The sequence below is a fragment of the Marmota monax genome, unplaced genomic scaffold, assembly GCF_021218885.2.
Source record: "Marmota monax isolate L192 unplaced genomic scaffold, Marmota_monax_Labrador192_F-V1.1 WCK01_AAM20220418_F8-fsc00253, whole genome shotgun sequence".
Lineage (NCBI taxonomy): Eukaryota > Metazoa > Chordata > Mammalia > Rodentia > Sciuridae > Marmota > Marmota monax.
The window spans coordinates 2,055,059-2,076,593 of record NW_026695237.1 but is presented as its reverse complement, the minus strand read 5'-3'; the positions used below and the strand labels follow the sequence as shown (position 1 = coordinate 2,076,593).

Sequence of the window (21,535 nt, the reverse complement as noted above, 5' to 3'; positions counted from 1 at the left end):
CTATCTCTAGATTACAATTTTTTAATAAGTTTGTAAGTGTGGCATAACATTCTAGCAATGTGTTTTTATCTTTGTGTGCTAATAATACATCATCCATATAGTGAAATATTTGTAGTTCAGGATTTTGATTTCTAAGTGGCTGGATTACTTTGTTAACATAAATTTGACACATAGTTGGGCTGTTAGCCATCCCTTGAGGGAGTACTTTCCATTCATATCTCTGATCAGGACCTTCATGATTCAGTGCAGGGATAGTAAATGCAAAACGTGGACTATCCTCAGGATGAATTGGAATTGAAAAAAAACAATCTTTAATATCTATAGCTAAAACATACCAGGTTTTTGGCAAAGCAGACAACTGAGGAATCCCTGATTGAGCAGGTCCCATAATAACCATCTCATTATTAATGGCTCTTAAATCTTGCAATAATCTCCATTTACCAGATTTCTTTTTGATGACAAAAATGGGAGTATTATGGGGAGATACAGAAGGTTGTATATGTCCTTCCGCTAATTGTTGTTTGACCAGGTCATGGGCTGCTTGTATCTTTTCTTTAGTCAGGGGCCACTGAGGAACCCATACTGGTCTTTCTGATTTCCAAGTAATTTTTATTGTCTCAGTGGCCCTTTCTGAAAATCCAACCCATGTCTTTCTGTTCCTTGATCTATTTGTATTGGTGCTGCTATAGCTTGTTCTTGTTTTTCTAATCTTTTTCCTTTCCTAAAACCTTGTCTAGTCATAATAGTGGGTGCATTTTGGTTGATGTTATTTGTTAATGTCAAACCTAATTGATCTAGGACATCTCGTCCCCATAAATTTACGGGAAGATGATCCAATACATATGGCTGTATAGTTCCTTCACATCCTTCAGGATCCTTCCAATCTAATACCATTGCACTTCTATGGGGATTAGTCGCCACTCCTAGGCCTCAAAGTGTTTGAGTGGCTTGTTGTAATGGCCAATGTTTGGGCCATTCTTGACAAGAGATGATGCTAAGGTCTGCACCTATATCCAGTAGCCCATTAAATTCATGTCCTTGAATATTTAGTTTTAGCATGGGGCGAGAATCTAAATTTAAAGAAAGCATAGCCCAATCTACACCTGTGGAGTCTAATCCCTTGGAACCTCTTTCTACAGTACGACTGGAAAATTTATCATGTAGGCTGGGTATTATTAGTAACTGTGCTATTCTATCTCCTGGTGAAATTACTGATATACCCTTTGGAGAACTGGCTATAATTTTTATTTCACCTTCATAATCAGGATCAATTACCCCAGGACTTATCATAAGTCCTTTTAGAGTAGAAGAGCTGCGTCCCAATAATAAGCCTACTGTTCCTTTGGGAAGAGGTCCTTTCACCCCTGTGGGAATGATTTGAACTCCCATCTCTGGAGTTAGTACTGCTCTGGCGGAGGCGCAGATGTCCAACCCTGCGCTCCCTCTGGTTTGTCTGATGAGGGATCTGATGGACAATGTGTCCTGGGCACTACCCTGATGGGGTTGCTGGGTTCCTCCAGTGCTCCGTATATTTGTGGTTTTGGGCCCCGGAGCATTGGGCCCCCCTGTCCATTTTTTGGCAATGGAGCCCGATGCCTTTCTCCACGATATCGTGGATAAACACCTGGTCCTTGTTCGTTTTTTGATAACGGAGTACCCTCTATGGTGGTTTGAGAATGGCATTCATTAGCCCAATGTCTCCCTCTACGGCATCGTGGGCAAATACCTGGTATTCTACTCCTTTGATACCTAGTTTTGTTAAACCCTCCTCCAATGGGGCAATTCCTTTTAAAATGTCCTGTTTGTTCACAATTGTAGCATGTTCTTGGCCTGGCATCTAAAGCCTGTTTTACTGCAGCTGCCACAATTTGCCCTTGTTCATTAATGTCTCTGGCATCTAAAGCCTGTTTTACTGCAGCTGCCACGACTTGCTCTTGTTCATTAATGTCTCTACATAATTTAATATATGTGTTTAAATCTTCATGTTTCCATGGTCTAATGATATCTCTGCACCAACGATTCGCTTGCTCATAAGCCAGGTGTTTTAGTAATGGCATTGCTTGTTCTGTATTCCCAAAAACTCTGGTAGCTGTTTGAATAAGCCTATCTACAAATTCAGCATAAGGTTCATTAGCTCCTTGTATTACCTTAGATAATTGACCTTGTAAACCTCCATGTCCTTGTAAAGTCTTCCATGCCTTAATTGCATCTGCAGCAATTTGTGCGTATACGCCAGGATCATATGCAATTTGTTGCTGCTGATCCTCATAAGGTCCCTTTCCTAACAACATATCTAGATTTCTCTGAGGATAACCAGCTGCTGCATTTCGCCTAGCCGTCTCCTTGCAAAATTCCTCATTGGCAACCTTCCATAACAGGTATTGTCCTCCATTTAGCACAGCTTTACACATATTAGCCCAATCTGCTGGCGTCATGTTCAAGTTGTTAATGGATTCTACCATGCTTACAGTGAAGGGTGCTTGAGGACCATAGGTTGTTACAGCCTCTTTTAGCTGCTTCACTGTTTTGAAATTTAAAACTTGGTAAAATCGCTGCCCTCCTGCCTCAAATACAGGGCATGTTAATATTTGAGATCTTGTCTCAGGATCCCAACTATCAACTGCGGGGGTTGGGGGCCTCCCAGCATATGGAGGTGGCGCTGTTGGTTGGACACTTACGCCCTCTGGTGATAGAAAGGTGTTAGTAGCAGTCTCCTGTAGAGGTGGTGCTGTTGGTTGGACACTTACACCCTCTGGTGATAGAAAGGTGTTAGTAGCAGTCTCCTGTTGTAACTTTTCCCCTGATGGCTTTTTCTGTTTTACACTTTCTTTCTCTGTCTGACTAGCTTGAGAGGCCTTCTCTTTTACTTGAATCTTTTCCTCTGTCTGACTAACTTGAGAGACCTTCTCTTTTACTTGAATCATTATGTCTTCTCCTTCCTCTACCATTGTCTGAACTGAAGGCTTTGGACTAAGCAAACAAGATATGAACGTCCACAATGGCAATGTGCCATCTGGCAGAGTCCCTGGGCTTTTCTTTTCTATTCTTTTTAAATCTTCACCATGATGGTTCCATTGTGATATATTTAACAACTCCTCCTTAAAAAGCCATGGGCTACATTTTTGTATTGTATCAACGTATGCCCTGATTGTTCTTGATTTTACTGAGATGCCTCCTTCCTCTAACAATTTACTTAACACTCTTTCAGTTTGTTTTTTACTAATTTCTGATCCCGTATTTCTACTATAATACAACCCAACAAGATGACGCCAAACAAAACCGAGACAGAATGAAATAAAAAGGGAACAACAAAAAGTCATTATAGCCTTTCTATCCTCCTGACATGTGCATCCGTCCTTTCTCCCTATCTGTTCCTCAGACGTAAATAGTTTTTCCTCAGATGTGAGCGGTTTTTCTTCCGTCTCACTCATCTCCAGGGACAGGCAACTTAAAACAAAAGTGAAGCAAAATAAAAGAGGAATCTTAAAATGGCTACCCATCCTCTCGCCCTGCCCTCAGGGGCGAGCAGTTTCACTTACCCTCAGTCGCTCCCCGTGCGAGCCACCAAATGCCGCAGTCTGGCTGGGCACAATCAGGAGCCACTTGTCAAAAGAAACTAACTTTATTTTTAGAACCACACACGCCAAACAAAACAGCCTCTCAGGAAAAACCCTCAGAGCCTCAACTGCCACCACCGGCTTTCCACAAGCCTCTCTCTCCCCCACAAGCTTCTCTCCACCTCCCACAATCCTCCTGCTCTTGAGGCCGATTGGCTGGGTCACGTGGGCGGAGCCAAAAAAGTCCCCCAATGAGCAGCTCCGTGGTCTGAAAGGGCAGGGAAACAGCCCAATGAGCATCACCGCAGAGGAGCCAATCAGCTAGATGTTGCTGGGGCCGAGGAGCCAATCAGCTAGATGTTGCTGGGGCCGCTGTGAGCCAATCATCAGCCAGCAGCTGGAAGTTTGCTGGCAGCTGGAAGTTTGCTGGGGCCCCTTTGGCTGTGGCTCTCAAAAAATTGTTTTCTTTTAGTGCCTTCTGTAATGTTACATAATTTTTTCTTTAGCCATTATTGCCAGAATTCCTATCTTCATCCCAGTGCTGGTGAAGTCAAAGATAAAACCAATCTACAGCTTCTACAATAGCCATCACTGAACTGCTTGCAGAACTTGCCTGGACACATTGTGAGCTCACCTGTATGCATTGTGAACTATCTGTTGGTACAGCGAATTGTGGTAGTGCTGGAGTATTTTTGCTGATGGTGTCACCGGTGGTACAATTTTTCAAAGGAGCCCTCAATTGGCTTAATGTCATGGCATTTTGCATCCTCTTCTACTAGTGATGGTCTAAAATTTGGGGGCCAACAGAAGTGAGGCAAAGAACGTCACCCCCCCACAGGTGCAAAGGCCTATCCACAAGTATGGCTGTATGCTGGACCGGTAGTCAGTGACGGGTATGATCCAATTGCAGTGGTACCAACCTAAGACAGGAGGCTGACGCCTAGAGGTCAGTTCATCCGATGACGACGGGTAAGGACCATATGTTGAATTGGACTGCCTAACAGGCACGGTCCCTAAGCCACATGCTTGTTGTTTAAACAGAGAGGGGGAGATGTTGAGAGCCACAGCCAAAGGGGCCCCAGCAAACTTCCAGCTGCCAGCAAACTTCCAGCTGCTGGCTGATGATTGGCTCACAGCGGCCCCAGCAACATCTAGCTGATTGGCTCCTCGGCCCCAGCAACATCTAGCTGATTGGCTCCTCTGCGGTGATGCTCATTGGGCTGTTTCCCTGCCCTTTCAGACCACGGAGCTGCTCATTGGGGGACTTTTTTGGCTCCGCCCACGTGACCCAGCCAATCGGCCTCAAGAGCAGGAGGATTGTGGGAGGTGGAGAGAAGCTTGTGGGGGAGAGAGAGGCTTGTGGAAAGCCGGTGGTGGCAGTTGAGGCTCTGAGGGTTTTTCCTGAGAGGCTGTTTTGTTTGGCGTGTGTGGTTCTAAAAATAAAGTTAGTTTCTTTTGACAAGTGGCTCCTGATTGTGCCCAGCCAGACTGCGACAAAAAAAAATGGAAACAACCTGAATGTCCAGCTCTAGGGAACTGGTTAAATAAATGGAGGGTCCCTCTATACTGTAAAATACTATATGACTATTAGAAACGATAAGATGAATTAATATATAGATTTTTATGATGTGACTATGTTCAGAAAGTTCTACTGTAATTTAAATTTAAAAAAAAATAATAATAGTGCTTTTCACTGTCAGTGTGACTCAGCTTTCTATTACTTTAACAAGTCCCTGAGATAATCAACTTATAAAGAGAAAACGTTTATTTTGGCTCACAGTCTTGGAGGTTACCCTCCGTGATAAGGCAGACCTATTGTTTTTAGGCCTTTGGTAGGAGGGCAGCACATCAGGCAGAAGCAGATAGAGAAGCAAAACTGCTCTCCTCATGACCAGGAAGCAAAAGAGAAAAGGAGTGGGCCATGTGCCCAAGGACCAGAGGACCTCCCACAAGGCCCCACCTCTTAAGGGTTCCACTACCTGCCAGTAGCACCAAGCTGAGGTCTAACCCTTTAACACATGGGTCTTTGGGGGACATTCTGAATCAAGACTGTAGCAACTAGTCACTCTTCAATATTTAAATATGTAATTCAACTGGTCCATGGAGCAGATGAGGCCAACTTTGTCTTGCTGAGAATCAAGGGCTGCCAAGTGGGGGTCTTTTAAATCAACCATATAGAGTCACTTTTCAGAACATTCTGCAGTCATACAACAACACTGAGGAAGAAGAAAAATTTCAGTGACTTGGGGTAATGTTCTCAAAATAATAGGTGAACAGCCTGGTGTGGTGATGCACACTTGTAATCCCAATGACTCAGGAGGCTGAGGCAGGAGGATCGCAAGTTTGAGACGAGCCTGGACAACTTAATGAGACCCTGTCTCTAAATAAAAAATAAGTTAGGCATGGTGGCACACATGTGTAAGCCCAGTGGCTCAGAAGGCTGAGACACAAAGATAGTGAGTTTGAAGCCAGCCTCAGAAATTTAGCAGGCACTAAGTGACTCAGAGAGACCCCATCTCTAAATAAAACACAAAAAAGGGCTGGGATGTGGCTCAGTGGTTAAGTGCCCCTGAATTCAAACCCTGGAACCAAAAATACAAAAAATAAAAATAAAAAGGGCTTGGGATGCCAGGCATGGTGGCAGATGCCTGTAATCCCAGTGGCTTGGGAGGCTGAGGCAGGAGGATCTTGAGTTCAAAGCCAGCCTCAGCAACTTAGCAAGGACCTAAGCAACTTTGTGAGATGCTGTCTCAAAATAAAATATAAAAAGGGCTGGGGGGCTGGGGTTGTGGCTTAGCGGTAGAGCACTCACCTAGAACATGTGAGGCCCTGGGTTCGATCCTCAGCATCACATAAAAATAAATAAATAAATAAGGGTATTGTGTCTAACCACAACAAAAAAATAAATATTTAAAAAAATAAAAAATAAAAAGGGCTGGGTATGTGGCTCAGTGGTTAAGTGTCCCTAGGTTCAATACCTGGTAACCCCCCCAACAAAAAAGCTTGGGATGTAACTAAGTGGTAGCTCACACTCCTGGTTTGAAGCCCCAGAAATGCAAAATCATCATCATCATCATCATTATCATCATCATCATCATCGAACAAAACAATATAGAGTGTATTAATTTGATGGTACTTTAAAAAAAATGTTACATGTAAATTTACCTCATGACCATGGCGGGATTATGAGTGATTTGGATAGCCCCTTTTGCCAGACCTTCCAGATTTTCCCTGATAAATATGTCCTGGTTTTATAATCAGAAAACTATCTGGGGATGTTATAAACAAATGAGAGTTAGGTCCCAGCAGGTTCTGCAGGCTGAGAAGGTTTTCAACACATGGACTCTTGGGGGACAAACCATAGCAAAACTTCCATCAAATCAGAAAAGAATCCTGATTAGAGTCATGAAGACCTGTATAGGACCTGGAGCAGGTGGCCTCCTTCCATTGGAACTCAGTTTCCTCATCTGTTTATTGGGAAAACAGCTGTCTGGGCCAGTTCCCAGCTCTCTTTCTCTTAGAGTCAACTTATCCTTCTTGGCTCATTCCACTTCCAACCTGATTCAACAGCATTTCTATTAAGTGTCCTTGGCTGGTGAGAACCAAGTGGTTTCACTTGGTCCCTTGTACCTTAGGCTGGTTCCCATTTTGACTTCATTTGGGCCTCAAGACAACCCTGAAAGCTGAGTAGGAGATAGACTCTATTTTCTTGTAAAGAGATGAGAAAACTGAGACCCAATAAAAGGAGGCCATCTGTCTCAAGTCCTATGCAGTTAGTAAAAGACACAGGTGTGATTAGACCCAGTCTTTGGGACTCCAGTTGGGATTCTTTTCTGATTTGGTAGCCCATTTTTCTGTGGTTTAGATGTGGTTTGTCTCCCAAGGGTTCATGTGTTGGAAGATTGGGTCTCCTATATAATGATGTTAAGAGGTGGTAGAAACTTCTAGAGGTAGAGCCTACTGGGAAATTATTGGGGGTATCATCCTTGGAAAGGATTTAAGTTCTCATGGGACTCCAATTAGTTCTTGTGAAAGGGATGTTGTAAAAGAACAAGATCCTCTCTGAATCTTGCTCTGGCTTCCTGTCTCTTATGTGATCTCTCCCTTTGCATATATTCCCACCATAGTGCCACCCACTGTGACATGACTCATTCAAGAGGTTCCTCACCAGAGATCAAATTGATAGGGCCACCTGATTTGGGACTTTCAATTTCAAACTGTGAGATAAATAAGCCTCACTTCTTTATCAGCTACTTGGTCTCTGGTATTTCATTCAAGTAAGAGGAAAGGGACAAACACAAGTTTGAAAGGAATTCTAGGTAAAGAAAACTGCCTTCGTGAAGACCTTGAGCTGGGAATCCTGTTGGTTAAAGTATCATGACTTATAAAACAATACACCAGGCTCAGAGGCAAGTTGCCCTCACTGATTTTATGAAGACAATTCATCACCTACTAGGTTTTCTCTGTCATTCAGTGATTTGAATCCCTATGTAATCTGCAATAGTTGGAGTAGGCATGATAATTAACATGGTTTAGAATGATTTCCTCACAGACCCTGAAAACAATTCTGACCTTACTTTCTATCAAGAAGGAGTCTGTGTGGGAGTTACAGCTACATTCTCAGAGCCACAGAATAAAAGGATCTCCTGTCTGTGCGTTTGGATTCTGGGATTCCAACATTTATCTCAAATGCAAATTCTTCCCCAAACTCATTCTCTGAGAAGATATTAAGTGATTGGCATCTGTATTACCTTTAAAGAAAAGAGTAATAGTAAAAAAAAAAAAAAACACCCATATCCTATATCCCTGAATGTCCCCTTTCTGATCTCCAAAACTTAGCCAAGTTAAGAGAACAATGAGAGTAAGCTTGGACCAGAATATCCAGATACATATTATCTTGAAGGATACTGTCTTTCTCCCATATACACTGGGGGAAAGGGCAAGCTAATGTTATCTGTAGAAAAGTCATTTTTACATGTACACCAGAACAGTTGGTCCTTGGGATACTGATCATATAAACAAACTGTCTCTGTTGCCTAACTTATAAAATTGTCCTCTCAGCAGAGACTGGTGTGAAACTGAGGGCACTGTGGAAAGGAAACATGTCACTCATCCAGCAGGCCACCACTGGACAAAATGCAATGAGGGAGAGGAGGCACTGCTTGGCAAAACACCTTGAGGGATGGAGGTGTTATGTGTTCAGACTACAACCCCTGGACCTTCCTCATAAGTATTTCTCAGTAAAGCCTTATGCCTCATACCATCTCTGGGTATTTTCTTTGGTATCTCACCAATCTATCACCCTTTCCTGGCACAACTGGGCTGTGAACATGACAGCCTCTAAAATCAGACTGACGTGGATTTGCCACTTGCAAGCATGGTGAAATTCGTCAAATAGCTTAATTGCTCTGAACTTCTGTTTCCTCCAATCAAAAAAAAATGAGGCTAATAATAATCTCTACCTCATTGGGCTGCTGTGGAAGAAGAAGAAAGAGGAAATAAAGGAGGAAAAAATAAATTAAAATTGCTTTATCCAGTTCCTAGTACAGAATTAGTGCTATGAATATGGCAGTTAAATAATACTATTCCTTGAGGGAGCCACCTCCAAGATGGCTGTTAGTAGTCCTCACCTCCTGGTATTCATGTCTGTTTAGATCCCTCCCACACTGAGCAGTGCTGAGCTGCATAACCAATAGGATACTGCAGAAATTATGGAGTATGATCATAATGGTGTTATCATTGGGATCACAAAGACATTTTTTCCTCATTCTCTCGAATCATTCACTGTGGGAAAGCCAGCAGCTCTGTTCTACAGATATTCAAGCTGTCTTCTGGAAAGGCTCCTGTGAGGAGGAACTGAGGCCTCCTGCCAACAGCCAGCACTGACTAGCCAGACATGTAAGACATCTTGGAAGCAGATCATCCAGCCCCATCAAACCCTCACTTGACAGCAGCCTTGAGCAACATTTTGTCTGCAACCTCATGATAGACTATACCAGAACCTCCCAGCTAAGCCTCCCCATAAATCCTGGCCACAGAAACTGGGAGATAATAAATGTTCCTAGATGTTTAAAACAGCTCTGTTTTGGAGTACAGCAGCTCACTCTAGCCTTGGGTTCTATCTACATCCATTCAATAAATAGCTACAGAAGAAAAAACATAAATTGTGTCTACATGGAGGATGTACAAACTTTTTTCTTGTCATTATTCCCTAAATAACTCAGTATAATAAAACATTCACATAGCATTTGCATTTTTATTAGGTAACATAAGTCATCTACAAATGATGTAAAGTATATAGGAAGAGGTGAGTAGGCTATATGCAAATACTATGCCATTTTATGTGAAGGACTTGAACACCCATGGGTTTTGATATCTTCAGGAGGTCCTGGAACCAATCTTGTGGAAACAGAAAGATGACTGTAATTTGTTACCCAGCAACAGATACCTTTCACATGCCCCTGACTCTCATCCCACTGCATCCTCTATCCTCACCTCGGAGCCAGTGCAGGAGGAAGGAGTCATCAGCATTGGGCAAGGCAGATAGCACATCCTGGACATTGACCTGAAACTTTGGTCAGACAGATCGGGAAGAAGACTGGGATCAAAGAGTTTCCACGGTGCCCCCGATGCCTTCAGGGGGCTGGCGAGCCACCCTCAGGCCTGTTGGGTTTGCTGGCCCCTGAGTGAAGATGACACACCAAGGCTGGGAGAGCCAGGACCTGGGATAAGCTGTGGCAATTCTTTTTCTCTCTATGGAAAATGGGATAATAATCAACTAGCTGCTCAAACCCTCAGAGAGGATTACATGTGGATTAAAGGTGGAAAGGATCCATGAGCCTGACTTTTCCTTCAGGGATGTGAGGATAGGGAACAGCCTGTTTCAGGGACCTGATCTTTATCATCAAGGAGCTCCCAGGCCAGATCAGGTGGCACAGTAGCTGCAAGAAGTATTAACTATAGAGATTGAGCAGTTTGCCCAGTGTGACCTGGCCAGTGAGTGGCAGAGCCAGCAGGCTAAGGATGAATTTGGATTAGAGCCCATCATCTAGGCCCAAGTAAGGAATGACTTGGCACATCCTGGGAGAGAGTCCTTCTCAGTCGGTCCCCAGGAGTTGCTCAGGGCAGTTCAGCTGGCCCTGCATCCACCAGACAGGATCTGAGGGCTGAGGTGCTGCTCTTGGATGGATGCTGCTGGCTGTACTATGGCTAAAGTCAGCCTTTAACACTGATGAATCTGGAAGGTGAAAGAGCACTGGACAGAGCCAGCTTCCCCAGTGTGGCCTTGCCTGAGTCACTTTCTCTATTTCTGAGTATCTATCTCTTTGGCCTTCAAAGAGAAACTGAACCTCCTCCAGGTCTCCCACCTGAAATGAGCTGATAACTTTTGTCTTCAGTATCATGAAGGAGTGTTTAGCTCTGAGATAAACTAATCCTGACATGAACTGCTATTGTATCTATTCCCTAAGTGAGGAAACTGAGGCTTAAATGCTTAACCAAAATGAGCATTTCTTTGATCTATTCTTGACCCCAATGAGTTTTTTGTTTTGTTTTGTTTTGGTTGTTGTTTTATTTTTGGTACAGGGGATTGAACCCAGGGGTGCTTAACCACTGATCACATCCTCAGACCTTTTTTATATTATATTTAGAGACAGGGTCTTGCTGAGTTACTTAGGGTCTCACTAAATTGCTGAGGCTGGCTTTGAACTTGTGATTCTCCTGCCTCAGCCTCCCGAGCCACTGGGATTATAGGCATGCTCCACTGATTTCAGTGGTCTTGTAAGAGGATTCATTCCTGGCTAGGGCAAAATATCACTTTCTCAATGTTGAAATTTTGAGGGCAGAATTGGGGCCTCCTGTGCCCATGGAAGTGTGTGATCCCTACAGCCATGTAAGAAAAGACCTTGAGAACCTCTGAGGGACTCTCCCCAGGATAGAGAGGAAAATGTACTTTGTTCATGCTTCCTCTTGGGTTGTAGCTGAGGATGTAACGTGCCATGCCAGCCTCTCCTCATAGGGCCTGCAGCCCTCACCTGTGTTGTCCACTATAATAGCCATATATGCTTAAAACATGGCTAGTCTGAGTTGAGGTCTATGAGTATAAAATACAAGATTTCAAAAACTTAGTAAAAACAAAAACAAAAATTCACAATGAATCTTACACTGACTACTTGTTGAAGTGGTAATAATTTAACTATACTGGGTTCACAGTATATCTCTACTGGCTAGGGCTGGTGTAGCTTCTGGCCACCAAGATCCTAAGGGTTGGAAAGAGACCCAGAGCCCTGAGGAACTTCAAGGGCCTTGGGTCCTTTCCCTTGTGGGGCAGAAGAAAAAACCGAAGCTGGTGTAGAACTCTCTCCCACTCCCTCTGCCCCCTCACCTGAGCCAGTGACTTCTCCTGGGATGGGCTCAGGTCACCCACTTGTCTACTCATGCTGCTTATGGTATCAGGGGTGGGATCCAGCTCAGTGCTCCTGGGTTCAGGCCATCCTCTGTGGTTCCATCCAGACTGCCTGCCTTTTGCCCAGCTGGCAGCTCCACTCACAATTATCTCTGTCCAGAAGACCTGCCCCTTCTTATTGGACCTATAGTTCTTACCTTGATGTGACTGGCAGGGCTCATTCTTTGCTGGATGCCTGAGACACTGGCCCTTGAACTCAGACTGGCTCGGATTCAAAACCTCATTTGTAAAATGGTGACAGTGTAAGTGTTGCTTGCCTCACAGCATTGATGTGGTCATGTTGAAACTGACACTACTGTTGGCACCCACATGGAGGCTGGCACCCACATGGAGGCTGGCACCCACATGGAGGCTGTCCTCCACCCTGCCTCTCAGTTCCTTACCTTCTACTCCTATGGTCCCATCAGATGCCTCCTTGAGCCAAGGAAGACCACTTCTCACCACAGACAAAATGGAAATCACTTGTGATCATATCCCAGGCTCCATTTATCATCTGTGTCCAGAGCAACTGCTCTTGGGGCATGTGGCTTCAAGGTTGAGAAAGAGAATTTCCAGGCCCAGCATATGTGTGTATAACTGTGAATTGAGCCACACCAGACCTGGGAACCAGGGTAAAGGATAAGGGGTGAGGGAGTGGGTGGGGAGGACTCATTTATAGGCAGAGAACAGAACAGGTTATGCCTTGCTTGCAATTACTCCATGCTGTATAGAACAGCAGTGCCTAGCTCTAAGTTATTTCATTTTATAAAGCAGTAGTTCACCCTGAGCTCCTCCATTTTGAGTACAAGTGCTAAGACAGAATGACTTGGCGACTTGTCTAGACAAATGGGTAACCACTAGATGTTGGGCATTTAGAGCTTATTGAAAAGAATAACCTCAAACTGCACAGGATAATCATAAGGCACAAGCTGATAAATTAATTGTGCTGATAAAATGATGACTTGTGAACTTACTGAATTAAATTAGAAGCAGATGGATATATGGGCATATGAAACCCAAACCATGTCTGTAAGCTTATCAGACACACCAGATGTAATCCCCTCACCTGGAACACATAAAAGGGGAGACACTTAAGAGAGTGGTAAGGTGGCACACACTGACCTGTCATCTCAACAGACCATCCAGTGAATTCTGCCAGGAGGTTGACAAAGCAATGAACTCCGGACTCTATAGCAACTACCATGTGGATCTTTCCTGAACAGCTCTTCCATCCTGAATAGATTGGTACCCTGAACAGGTTCTCTGGTTCCTAAACTTATCTGACCACCTGTGGTGGTTCTTTTCCATTTGTATCTGCTCTCTGCCTTTGTTTTCAGTGTGGCCTCTTGAAACCCTCAGGCCCCTTTCTTAGCCTTTTGTAACTTACATATAATTGTGTAAAGTGTGATGTGTGACTTACATCCTGTAGATATTAGTAATAAAGATTGGAATGGAAACAAAGAGCTTGTGATTGCCGCAGGCATGGCACCAAATGAACCATGAGTATTTTCAGTGAATTAAAGCTGGCCAAATTGAAGTGGCTTGTGAATTTGTTATTCTATAAATTCTGACAGTTCAAAAAGATGTGAAAAGACATAAGTGTGTCTGGTCTATGTGAATGGCATAGCTCACTCATGACTCTACAACTGTCCCCACCACCCATGAGATCATGCTGTGTTTCCAGGGCCTGGCATACAGTAGGTACTTGTCTTAGTCTGGGTAGCCAAGAGGCAGAACCTGAGACAAAGGGTCCAGGGCAGGGTTATCTGGGAAACAGAAGTAGGGGAGTGAGCTGGCTGTACAGGGAGGGTTAGTAAGAGAGTCAAGAACTCATTCCCAGTGGGGGATTCCAGGAGACACTGTGGAACATGCCCCTCAGAACTTTCCCACTTGAGGTGGGAGGGAGCTGAAGGAGCTGGGGTATTCGTGCAGCGACTTTGGACAGTCCTGGGTTCAGAGTTGCCCCCAGGGATGTCACTTTGGGCCTGCTGGACTCTGAAGGCTGGAGAAGGGCCTTGGGCAGAGAAAAGTAAATGCTGCATCTGGGAAACAGCACAGTTGGGAGGATGCAGACATACAGGCAGGGCAGGGATCATTTGGTGGGCTCCATGTCAAGTTCAAGGTCAAAGACTTCATGGTCTTTATGAGCTCCAGCCTATTTCTCCCTATCTAACAGAGCCTAGAAGAGGAAGCAGCAGGCCTGAGGACCTACAGCACTTGAATGACAACAGGATTGTCTGAACCTGGCACTTACTTAGGACACTATATCCCATGTGCTTGGCATCAGGCAAAGCAAACATACAGAGGAGAATCCGCCTCCCTTGCAGGACAGGGCCTACCTAGCATCCAACACACCCACAGGCTTGTGCTTTAACCATAAGGGACAAATTCAGGGACTTTCTCCTGCTCCTGCCCTGGCCCGAGTTCTGATCTTTTACCTTTGTGTCCCTGCCCCCAGCACCTCTAACCCACCTTTTTTTTTTTCCTTTTCTTTTATGTACATTCATTTAATGCAGAATTAGTTCTTATGCTTCAAGTTTTTGTTTCTTACATTTCTTCTGGGATATATATTTCTTCTGTGAACTTCTTTTGGTTTACAGCAATTTGGTTTAATTTAATTTAATTTAATTTTTTAGTAAGGACATCTTACTGTGGCAGGGGATTAATCTGACCATGGGCTTCTTAAGTACAGCAGCACATCTTGGGTGCTTTGCTTACACCTGTATCTGTTCTATGACCAAAGAATTTACATCTAAATCCTTAAGTTCAACATTACTCTCAGCATTTTTAAGCATGTACAGCAAGTAAATAAATAATTTTAAAAATCCAGTACTCCTTTTGGACCACTGACGCTGGGTCCAACCACACCATTTGAACTGAGCATACCTATCAGCTCCACCATAACAATGGAATGATGGCCTAAATTCTTGAAGCTGGCTTCTGAGTACATCTCTCCTCTTCTCCAAAGCCTGCCATGGCTCCTTGCTACCTTCAAAAGAAACAGAAAATTCCTTAGCCTGGACTTAAAGGTCCTTTTGAATCCTTCCTGAGATGATTTCTCCTGCTCTTCTCTCTGGAAGCCTTTTCACTTTTCCCTCCCCTCTCCTCTCCTCCCCTTCCCTTCCTTTCCCTTCCCATGTTATTCTGTCTCCTGGAAGGCCCTTCCTTGCAACAGCCTGCATCCCAAATGCTGCCTGCCTCAAGGCCTTTTTCAAATGCAACATCTTTCCCATTTGTCTTATTTGCTGGGAAATGAAATCCCACAACCCACTGTCATTTTCCATCTGTCCAGCTATTGTAATCAGGTCACCAGTTGCCCATTGGGTTCCTTGAGAGTCTACATATGCCCACCCCAGGAACCACTGTGATGCATTGTACACAGTAAGTGGTCAATAGAGCTTACGAAGATGGGTTGGCAAGGGGAGCTGGGAAGGACTACCACTCTGTTTTTGGTTTCCTTAACCAGAGGAAACACAGATCTGATGCCCCAGGTGGTTCCTGACCTACCTGTGTCCTGTCTATTCCCCAGAGCAGGCATCACCCAAGCTCCCTGCCTCTTATCCATGTCTATCAAAACTGCCTGACATGTGTCCCATCCCAGCGACCATGGGTTTTCAACCAGTGAACTCATTCCTGCACTAGCCAACGTGTTACATTTCCCAGGAATGTGAGACACTGGTCAGTTATGAAGATGTTCTGAAAGGCCCTCAGGGTGGAAATACCTCCCTTTTCCCCTCCTTGTCTATTTCCTTTCTCTCCACCCTTTCCCTTTTCCCTTCCTCTTTCCTTCCTTCCTGTTTCCTTTTTTCCTTCCTCCATTCTTCCCTCTCTTCCTTCCTTCTTTCTTTCAACATTTATTAAAAACCTACCATGTGCTAGGTACTGGCCTGGGCACTGGAGGCCAATTGTATCAATATGACCTGGTCCCTTTCCTGAAGGATCCCACCCCCAAAGGCTTGCAGATATGTAAATCAACAGTTGCATCATGGGTAAGCTGAGCCAAGATGAGGAAGTCCAGGCAGATGTGGGAGCCCAGAGGCCCAAGATGAACCTAGGGACTGGATGTCGGCATTTATTTTGAAAACAGAACAATGTTAGGTCTGTGCTATGGTTTGAACATGGCTTCCCCTCCATCCAAAGCTCATGTTGAAATTTGGTCCCCAGTGTAATAGTGCTGAGAAGAGGTGAGACCTTTTAGGTATGATTAGGTTGTAAGGACACTGCCCTTGTGAATGGATAAATGATGCTCTTAGGCGACTAGGTCAGTTCTTGTAGGTGTGGGTTATTGTAAAGAGGCTGTCCCTGATGTTTTGCCTCCTCTTCTTGTGCCCACTGACTTCTCTTTTCCGTGTTATGATGCAGCATGTGGTCCTCACCAGATGCAGCTGCCCAATTTTGGCCTGTTGGCCTCCAGAATCATGAACTAAATAACTTTTTCCTTTATAAATTACCTAGTATCATTTATTCCAATATGAGAAAAGAAAATGGAAAAAGCTTGCAAAGGTAAAAGGGAACAACATTTGTGAAACCACAGAGGTGCAAGTAGCATGGCTTCAGCCCAGGGTAGTGGGGACCATGCAACAGAGGATGGCTGTGGACTGCAGATTGAGGATGGTTGGTAAGGGCGCCTAGGGGAGGAAAGTAAGGCAGAGATCTAGATGAAGCGCAGATACCTGGTATGAGCAGCAACAGAGCATGGTGGGAATATTAATTTTTTGAGTCCGTTGTAACAAAATACCACAAACTGGTCGGCTTAAAACAAAAGAAATTTATTCTTTCACAGCTCTAGAGAATACAGGTCTGAGATCAAGGTATTGGCCATGATCTCTCTGAGTCTTTGCACAGAATCTTTCCTTGCCTCTTTCTAGCTTCTGGTGATGACCATGGGTCCTTAACATTACTCGGCATTCTGCTACAAGACTCCAATTTCCACTGTTCACATGGCATTTTCCTAGTGTATCTTTGTCTTCACATGTGGGCACATGTGGACAGCAGACATATTGGATGAGGGCCCACTGAATAACAGTATCTTAACTTGAATGCATCTACAAAGACCCTATTTTCAAATAAAGTCACAATCAGAGGGTACCAGAAGCTAGGAATTGAACATATTTGGTTGAGGGGGGCAGATACAGTTCAACTCATAACAGAAAGGGACAAGTAGGTGGTTTCATTGACGTTCTCAGAGGAGACAGCCATGACACCTACTCTGGATTTCACATATCCGGTCAGTAGAAGTCTGGTCACCACCAGTGCCCAGGCCCAGCCAGGAATGTCAGCGCTGGTCAAGACCAAATTCGACACCATGGCTCCCTCTGCCACCCAGGTACAGCAACAGCAGTCTGGCTTCAGCAGGCAACAAGCAGTTTAAGCCCCTTAGGAGACCAGTACTTTTTCAACTGTGGGAGGGACACTGGTCTGGAGGATGTGGAGGACAACTAGAATGATGCCAAGGATTTGCAGGCCTCAAGTCCTAGCCTCAGACCAGCCTATATTTGCATCCTATCTCTTCTGTGGCTGCCTGGTCTGTGACTCTGGACTGGTTGCTCAGTCTCTCATTCACTTCCTTAAGGAAGAAAAGGGAATCCCCCATGTTCCCACAAGGAACTGAACTGGGCACTGAGTGGTTGTTCAGTACCTGTTGACTACTTCTTAAAATATTAATTATATTAATAAATGAGTTAACAGGGGAGATTCAAGATGATGAATTTGAGAAAGGCTGCATTTCCAGTTGCTTTATGTTCTAGGATTCAAGCAGCCAGAATACTCCTCCTCAGTGAGATGGGTAAAAGAGGGAATTCAATGGGACAGCCAGAGATTTTTAGAGACCCAGAAATCTGAGTCCACTGAACAAGAGGCAAGAAGAGTACATTGGAACCAAGCCAGTGCCAAAGACAGCATTGGTGCTGGTTCACCACAGGGGGGAGGAACAACACCAACAAGAGAGAAACATGATGGACAAATTTGGCATGGAAAAACCCAACAGAAAAAAAAGGGTCTGAACTTAGCTGAACAAGAGGCTACAGAGGAAGCTGGTGTTTAAAAGTGCTCTGTGTTCCTCTACTGACAAGGAAATAGCTGAGAGGGAACCATCTTGAGGAGGCCAGATGCAGCTTGTTGCCCCATGAGCCCAAGAGATTATAGCAAATATTATCATCCTATCCAGCAATCACCTACTGTGTGGCCTAGGGTGTACCTAGCAAAACATGATTGAAACAAACACAGAGGATGACTGTACCCAGGAGGGTTCAAGTCAGAGATATGAAGGAGAGTGCAACTGACTTTCCCTTTGAGTCTGGTGCCTCACATGAATAGCTGAAGAGAGGCAAGAAACTGAACAGGCAGGTGTGATTACACAGGGATTATACTTGGGGACTGAGCTTGGGAAGGCTACCTTCATAGGCAGTGGAATGTGCAAGACCTGTAGAGAGTTGGCTCCCCCAACCTATGAGTAAAATTCTTAGGAGATGGCTAAATCTAGCCTTCAAGCAGAGACCAGTGTTTGCCCAGCACTAGGGGTGTGTTGATCTAATCTTTCCAGAGCAGATACCACCCAGTAAAGTCCCAAAGTCCTGACTGGAGCTAAACCTCAGCCATTGGAACTTCCCATTTAGAACTCTGCAGCAACCCCATCCTGAGAGTTCATCAATCTGATCTGTCCTGACAAAACTCTTAGAAAATATTTCTCATTCTGTTCTACCTCGTACTGGTGACAAGGGAAGCTGAGAGCTATTTCAACCAGTTTCAATTCTAGGCCAGTCCAGTTGGCAGCTTGTTGAGCAACACAAAAAGAGGAAGGGTTTAACAAGCCCCATCCCTTTCTCTCCCGAAAGCATGCTTACCCTGCCCACCCCCCAAAAAAGAAGGGAAGTCTGGCATAGGCAGTGAATATCCACCTTTGTTGACAGTTTTGACTACCTCAGTGGAGACAATTCTTTCATTTTTTAATTAAGATTTTTATTTTTTTTTCTTTCTTTCTCTCTTTTTTTGGGGGGTGGTGATGTTCTTACTATGCTGATTGGTTCATTGACATATATGCATGTACATTTTTGTTTCTTTTTTCATTTTTATCATTTTTTAATGTTTGTTATTTTTCTTTGTCTTTTGAGAGTGAGGGAGTTTTGTTTGTTTATTTTTGTTTTGTTTTGTTTTTGTTTGTTTCTTTTTCTCTCCTTTTTTTCTCCCTCTAACAGCCAAATGTTATTGTTCTCTCTTTATTTATTTTGATTCTTTTATTTATTTTTTTCCTCCTCCTTCTTTATAGCCATCACTGGCTACATCTCTTCTGAGTTCTCTCTATTCACATTTTGAACATTCTAAACTTTCTTTTACTTTTCTATCAGATTTTCTTTTCTCTTTATGAACAGCATTTTTACCATATTTTAAAACTATTTGGTTTATATAATTCCCGTTCCCACTCTTCATGTTGTTGTCATTAGTACTGTGGATTGCAGAGTTGATACTTACTGTTTATTACGGATCTAGTTCATAGCTATTCCTTGTTGTTGGTATTGGCAACTGCTGACCCCACCATTCCTGTGTGTGCGTGTGTGTGTGTGTGTGTATTTTTAGATGTTGATGGACCTTTATTTAATGACTTATCAATATGCAGTACTGAGAATAGAACCCAGTGCCTCACACATGCTAGGCAAGTGCTCTACCACTGAGCCACAACCCCAGACCCTATCATTCCTGTTTTTTTTGGTAATTCATGTTGTAATAGTAGGCCCCCAGTATTTATTTTAATGCTGTGTATTGTTCACTGTTGATGTTCCTGTCATTTGTTTCCCCCTTTTCTAGGAGGTGCTGGGAATCTACTGGAATAGTGGAAGTATAAGTCCACAGGGAAGAGCTTCTGCTACTGAACTAAACCCGGTCAAGAGAAAATGCACCTTACTCCATGCTCAAACTAGCTATGCTCAAACTTCAATGATTTTTTAACACAATGAATAGGTTAGACAGTAAACCCAAACCAATGACCAATCCCCAAGTAGGAATGGCTGGGCAGGGGGACTTTAAGTCCCATTTATGGACATACCCCCAACAGCAAAGCAGAATTAATAAAAAGATTGGACACCACACCTGTAAGGGATCTCAATCTAGATAATATCCATACCCTTTAGAATATATAGAGTTGTGAAATGAACAATCACAGAGGGTACACCCCATATACCCTGCTATATATAACACAGTTTCCAGATCTACAAGAAGGCCCCCACTCTTGTGAGACTCACAGGGAAAGTGGGATCCTTAAGCTCTGAGATAAGGATATACACTATTTCAAAATACACTAATCATTACCAAATAACTAGCAGGGAAATTATATTATAAAACTCACTTGTAAATATACTGAAAATCTCACAACAACCTGATATCCCAGAACACTTTGTCAAGAGAAGGCTGTAACCTAAAAAGGTCAACACATAAGAGTAGAACAGAAATCCATCCTAACAGATGCACAAAACCAAACATAGGCATACAAAAAATATAAAAAAAAAACAAGATAACACGGCACCTCCTAAAGTTCATAATTCACCAACAACTGACTCCAAAGATATCGAAGTGTATGAAATGCCAGATAAAGAACTCAAAAGAATGATTATAAAAATGATCAATGAATTCCAAGAGAACACATAAAAATAACTAAATGAATTAAGGAAGTTAGTATAGGATATGAGTGATAAAGTCAATAAGGAAATAGAGATAATGAAAAATAACCAAACAGAAATCTTGGAAGTAAAAGGCAAAATAAATCAAAATGTTCAGTAGAAAGTCTCCCTAAGAGAGTACACCATGCAGATGACAGAATCTCAGAGCTGGAAAACAAAGTGGCCAGCTTGAACATTCAGACAGTATTAAAGAAAAGAAAATAAATAACCATGAGCAGAATATACAAGGACTCTGGGACAACATTAAGAGACCTAATTTAAGAATAATTTGAATTGAAGAGGGTTGAGAGATGCAAGCTAATGGCATGGGTAATCTCTTCAGGGAAATAATAACAGAAAAATTTCTAAGTCTTGGGAATGAGATGAACATCCAGATATGGATGCACTCAGAACTCCAAAACAGACAATATTTAAAAAGAACCTCTCCACCCACTTTATAATTAAAATGCCTAACATAAAGAATAAGGATAGAATTTTTAAAGCTTCAAAGGAAAAAGGACAGGTCACATTTAGAGGCAAACCATTTAGAATTACTTCTGATTTCTCAATACAAACTCTAAAGACCAGGAGGGCTTTGAATGATGTATTCTAATCCCTGGAAAAAAATAACTGTCAACCAAGATTGCTATTTCTAGCAAAGCTATTCTTCAGAATTCATGAAGAGATAAAACCTTCCAAGATAAGTAGAAACTAAAAGAATTCATGACTACTAAACTGGCACTGATGCTAACAGAAATGCTACGCACAGAAGAAACAAAAAACAAACTCCAGAGCTCTCAAATGGACAGATCTCATTTGGGAGAGTAGACAAGTAAATAAGAAACAGTACCAAATCAAACATTAGAAATAAAATGAAATGGGGCTGG

At 43.2% G+C, this 21,535-nt stretch overlaps 1 protein-coding gene across 1 annotated transcript in view; it reads right to left on the bottom strand.

The window, feature by feature from the left end:
- The window catches only part of LOC124089461 (putative SEC14-like protein 6), a 31,222-nt gene extending 19,228 nt beyond the window's left edge, over positions 1-11,994 (bottom strand). Inside the window, 2 exon segments of the mRNA XM_046439499.1 lie at positions 10,053-10,128; positions 11,941-11,994. Of these exon segments, the coding sequence (XP_046295455.1) occupies positions 10,053-10,128; positions 11,941-11,994 (130 nt within the window).
- Between the last annotated feature and the right edge of the window lie 9,541 nt (positions 11,995-21,535).